The sequence below is a fragment of the Temnothorax curvispinosus genome, unplaced genomic scaffold (genome assembly GCF_003070985.1).
Source record: "Temnothorax curvispinosus isolate PA1 unplaced genomic scaffold, ASM307098v1 QBEX01001787.1, whole genome shotgun sequence".
Lineage (NCBI taxonomy): Eukaryota > Metazoa > Arthropoda > Insecta > Hymenoptera > Formicidae > Temnothorax > Temnothorax curvispinosus.
The window spans coordinates 38,215-42,183 of record NW_020211567.1 but is presented as its reverse complement, the minus strand read 5'-3'; the positions used below and the strand labels follow the sequence as shown (position 1 = coordinate 42,183).

Here is a 3,969-nt window from a genome sequence, read left to right as displayed (position 1 = left end):
GTGTGTGTGTGTGTGTGTGTGTGTGTGTGTGTGTGTGTGTGTGTGTGAAAAAAGCAAATATCGCATACTTGTGCTGTAAGTGCTATACGTTTCTTAAGATAAAACAAATGTGAACGTTTGTTTGTTACATTGCCTATAAAATAATTAAACGTAAAGTAAGGAGTTAATTCAAATTCTACGCTCTAAAGTCTTGAATTACTACAATTTAATTGTATTTATTTATTTATTAGTACTTTTAGAATATTTTAAAGATTATGTTAAAACGATAGTGCTTTTACTGCCTACGGCTTGATGAGCTAAGTGGTAGACAGAGGGAGCATGATAACCAGAAGTCGTAAGGCAAAGATGGGTTAAAGTGCATATATGAAGAAAACGAATAAAGCATACTTGTGCTGTAAGTGCTACACGTTTCTTAAGACAAAGTAAAGTGAACGTTAGTTTGTTCCCTTTTCCCGTTGCTTCCGAAACAGTTAAACTTTATGGTAATAGTAACCTTATTTTAATTTTAAGACGTTAATTCAAATTCTACGCTTTAAACTCTTTAATTACTACAATTTAATTGTATTCATTAGTACTTCTCTATCTTTACAAATTTAAAAGATTATATTTAAACGGTAGAGTGCTTTCACTGTCTACGGCTTGAAGAACTAAGTGGTACTACAGAAGAAGAGAAATTACAGAGAATATAGTAATATAATAGGATTAAGTTTCTTGAAAGCGATATATAATCCATTTTCCATGTTTATTACAAATTAGCTAATAATGTTGCTATTATAACGCTTTTAATATAAAGAAGAAATTGTACAGAGATTTCCTTCGTTTATTCTATACGATAGGTGTCTTGATTTTAAGAAATACATTATATTTTTTAATTTAATTTTTCAAATTTAATTAATTAATTAGTTTTGTATTATGTTCGATAATATACTTTATATTATCATACCACAATTAGATATAAAATTATTTTCTTTGTCAGTAAAAAGTCCCATACTAAAGATTAGCCGCACATAAATTTGACAAAGTGTTAAAACTGCAAGAAACTTTGTGCGGCTAATTTTTAGTATGGGACAGTAAATTCTTGAGAAGGACACAAAACTAGTGTCGAAACGTCGAATGAATTAATGTAACACTACGATATTAAACGTCAGTTTGGTCAAATAATTACTCTTGTTGATATCATAATTACTTTTACAATATCGCCCAATCAAGGAGGAGATTAATCAATTAATGGAGCTTGTAACTTCTCGATTAGCCTTCCGCGGCTTATAATCCTCAGCAAACTTAAAATAACTAGCTTAATTCTCTAACTAAATAAGGGACAATGCGTTAACAAAGCACGCAACATGTTCGAGTATTCTCCCATCCGCTTGATTGGCGATAAGTAATTATGAAGAGCGACAAAAGTAGTCTCGTAATGTCGAAAGTTGCAGAAGGTGTATAAAAGTACCTATATACGTATCGGATAATTGTATACAAACAATCATCAAGAAGTTATCTCCCGCGGCGTGCGATAAGTAGTCCAAACGAGGAGCACAGTTAGTTGTGTCTACTCGCGACAGACAATGGCGAAAGTTTCACCTACTGAATAATCTGACTGTCGAATACAACGAGGAATTGTTAAAACAGCCCAAGTGACTGCATAAGAACTTTAACGGTACCACTTTGCGTGGGCACGTGCCAATTTCGCGTTTGCCTTTGTCGTTCACAGATAATTTCGAAACAATTTGACCGATAAAAACGATAATTCTTTGTGTGATAAATCGGAAGGGTTATTACCGAGGAAGAGAAAACTGTTGGATTATTCAGAAATTATACGCTATTGAATAATGTCAACACCGCTCTTCCTGTAAACGTTTATACGTTTATTGAATTTGCATGTCTATTTTCTATCCAAATATTTTCAGAAGCCTCCTGGTGAAGGAGGTAAAGAAAAATATTTAAAGATAAATGTGAAACTGTTTATGAGACCGAAAAGAGATAGGAACCTCTTTTGGAACCGCCTGAAGAAACGAGATGGAACAGGGATCGACGCTGGCGAGGAAGGTGCCAAAAGTGTAATGTTCCACTTTTGAAAAATCAACACGGAAGCGATCGATTGAACAAACGATCGATAAAGCAAATAATGAAGCTTTGGTTAAGTTTATGCGATACGGGACGCGGAGGAGAAGAGATAACAGTCTTCTTCTTTCGCTTCGCGCGAGCGCGAAACACACGCCGCGCCGACGCGACGTCTCGTACTTTCACTCACCTGTGGCAGAGATCGGGTGGTCCAGGGGGAGTGGTGGTGGTGGTGACACGCACGATCGAGGCCGCGTCGATCAGGGCGATCGCGGAAGAGATTATGAAAACCGCGACGCTCATGGTCAGCCGTGTTCGGTTCGACCCGGTTAACATATGTCGATCGCGTGGCGCGCGCGCGCGCGGATAGACAAGCGAGATCCGAGGGATCGATCGCGAGAGAGCGTTGATCGTGACACGCGCGCGTGATCGACGTCGCCGGGCGCAAAAATCGGCCAAGTTCCTGCCCCCGGGACGTATCTCGGGCGCTATAGCCGAGCGCGTACTCGCTGATCCATTATATCTCCGTCGCGTGCTCGCGCGTTCGCCGATAACGCGCCCGTTCGGCGAAGGCGAGTGGGCGACTTCCCCCCCGGCCGGCCATTGATTACGCGCACCGTGCGCACTATGCAAATTTCGGGAAGAAAAGCACGCGCCACCGTGTCGTTCAGCGGCACGGCGCGGCGCGCGGTTTATCCAGCGGCAGATAAGCCGCGCCGAAACGAGGCCGATAGCGGCGGCGAATAATGTGGTTCAAGGAAAGAAAGCGGCGCGCGATCGCCGTCAAGATAGCGTCATAAATCATTTAAAAGTGTCATAACAGTAGTGGCACGCGTAAGACCGGAAGTGTGGTCCTCTCTGATACGATAGTTCTTCCCGAGAGGTTTATCGCTCCTCAACGGAACGGATCAGGCGACTCGCGTGGAGTCGGGACCGTGGGAAAATCTATTTCGTATAAAATTAAAGAAAAAAAGCGCTAGATGTGTACGCGTTATATCCAGTGCCCAATTACGCTTATTTCTCGCGATCAGAAGTGAACAAATTCTAAGAGCGTGAAATATATCTTCAATTATTAATGAAGATAAGTATTCCACACAAAGTGGAAAAACATCAAGGATAAGATTAATAAGAGGAATTCTAGAGCGCAAAATATGTTTAATTATTGATAAAGATAAGTATTTCACTCGAAATAAAAAAATTTCAAGGATAAGAGTAATAAGAGGAAACATTCTAGAACGCAAAGTATAAGGCTTTAATTATTGATAAAGATAAGTATTACACTCAAAATAGAAAAATTTCAAGGATAGAAGTAATAAACGTGTTGTAATAAAAGCTATCTAAATGTTAACATTGTACATTTATGACGGTATACATTTATTTATTCTTAATGCTTTTAAACTTTTATACCAGACTATAATTGTTCTTTTATTTTAAGAAGCGTAAAGACGGGTTTGTGTAACATAATTCTTATAAGTTTTATAACAAAGATGTTCTGTAGAGAACTTTGACGATTGGAGTTTTCGAAGGACGTTATTAGAAACAACTGAATTTAGTAATGTGTTTTAAGATAAAAATTGTTTACTTAAGCTGTTCTTATCAGGTCAAATGATAAAAATGATTAAAAAGATAATGTGTTCTCTCATAGCTATACGATATTATTGCATGCAATATTTTTTATTTAATATTTCGATATTAATTTATATTTAATACGTGTATCACTTTATGTAAATTGAACTAATTATCGACGTAATAAAATAGGGAGCCAAGCGTACAATATTGTATATTATAAGTCAATACAAAACTAACGAAATTCGCGGACGTTTCGACTCTTTTTTGGAGTCATCTTCGGCGCAATGTGAACGTTACAACGTAGTCAAATTAGATAAAATACAAAAGAAAATGTGTATAAAA

General features: G+C 37.8%; 1 protein-coding gene across 1 annotated transcript in view; it reads right to left on the bottom strand.

Annotated features, from left to right (window-relative positions):
* The window catches only part of LOC112468337 (trehalase-like), a 29,726-nt gene extending 27,136 nt beyond the window's left edge, over window positions 1–2,590 (bottom strand). The window contains exon 1 of the mRNA XM_025037464.1: window positions 2,249–2,590. Within this exon, the coding sequence (XP_024893232.1) occupies window positions 2,249–2,394 (146 nt within the window). The 5' untranslated portion in view covers window positions 2,395–2,590. The remainder of the gene's footprint in view (window positions 1–2,248) is intronic.
* Window positions 2,591–3,969: the final 1,379 nt, after the last annotated feature.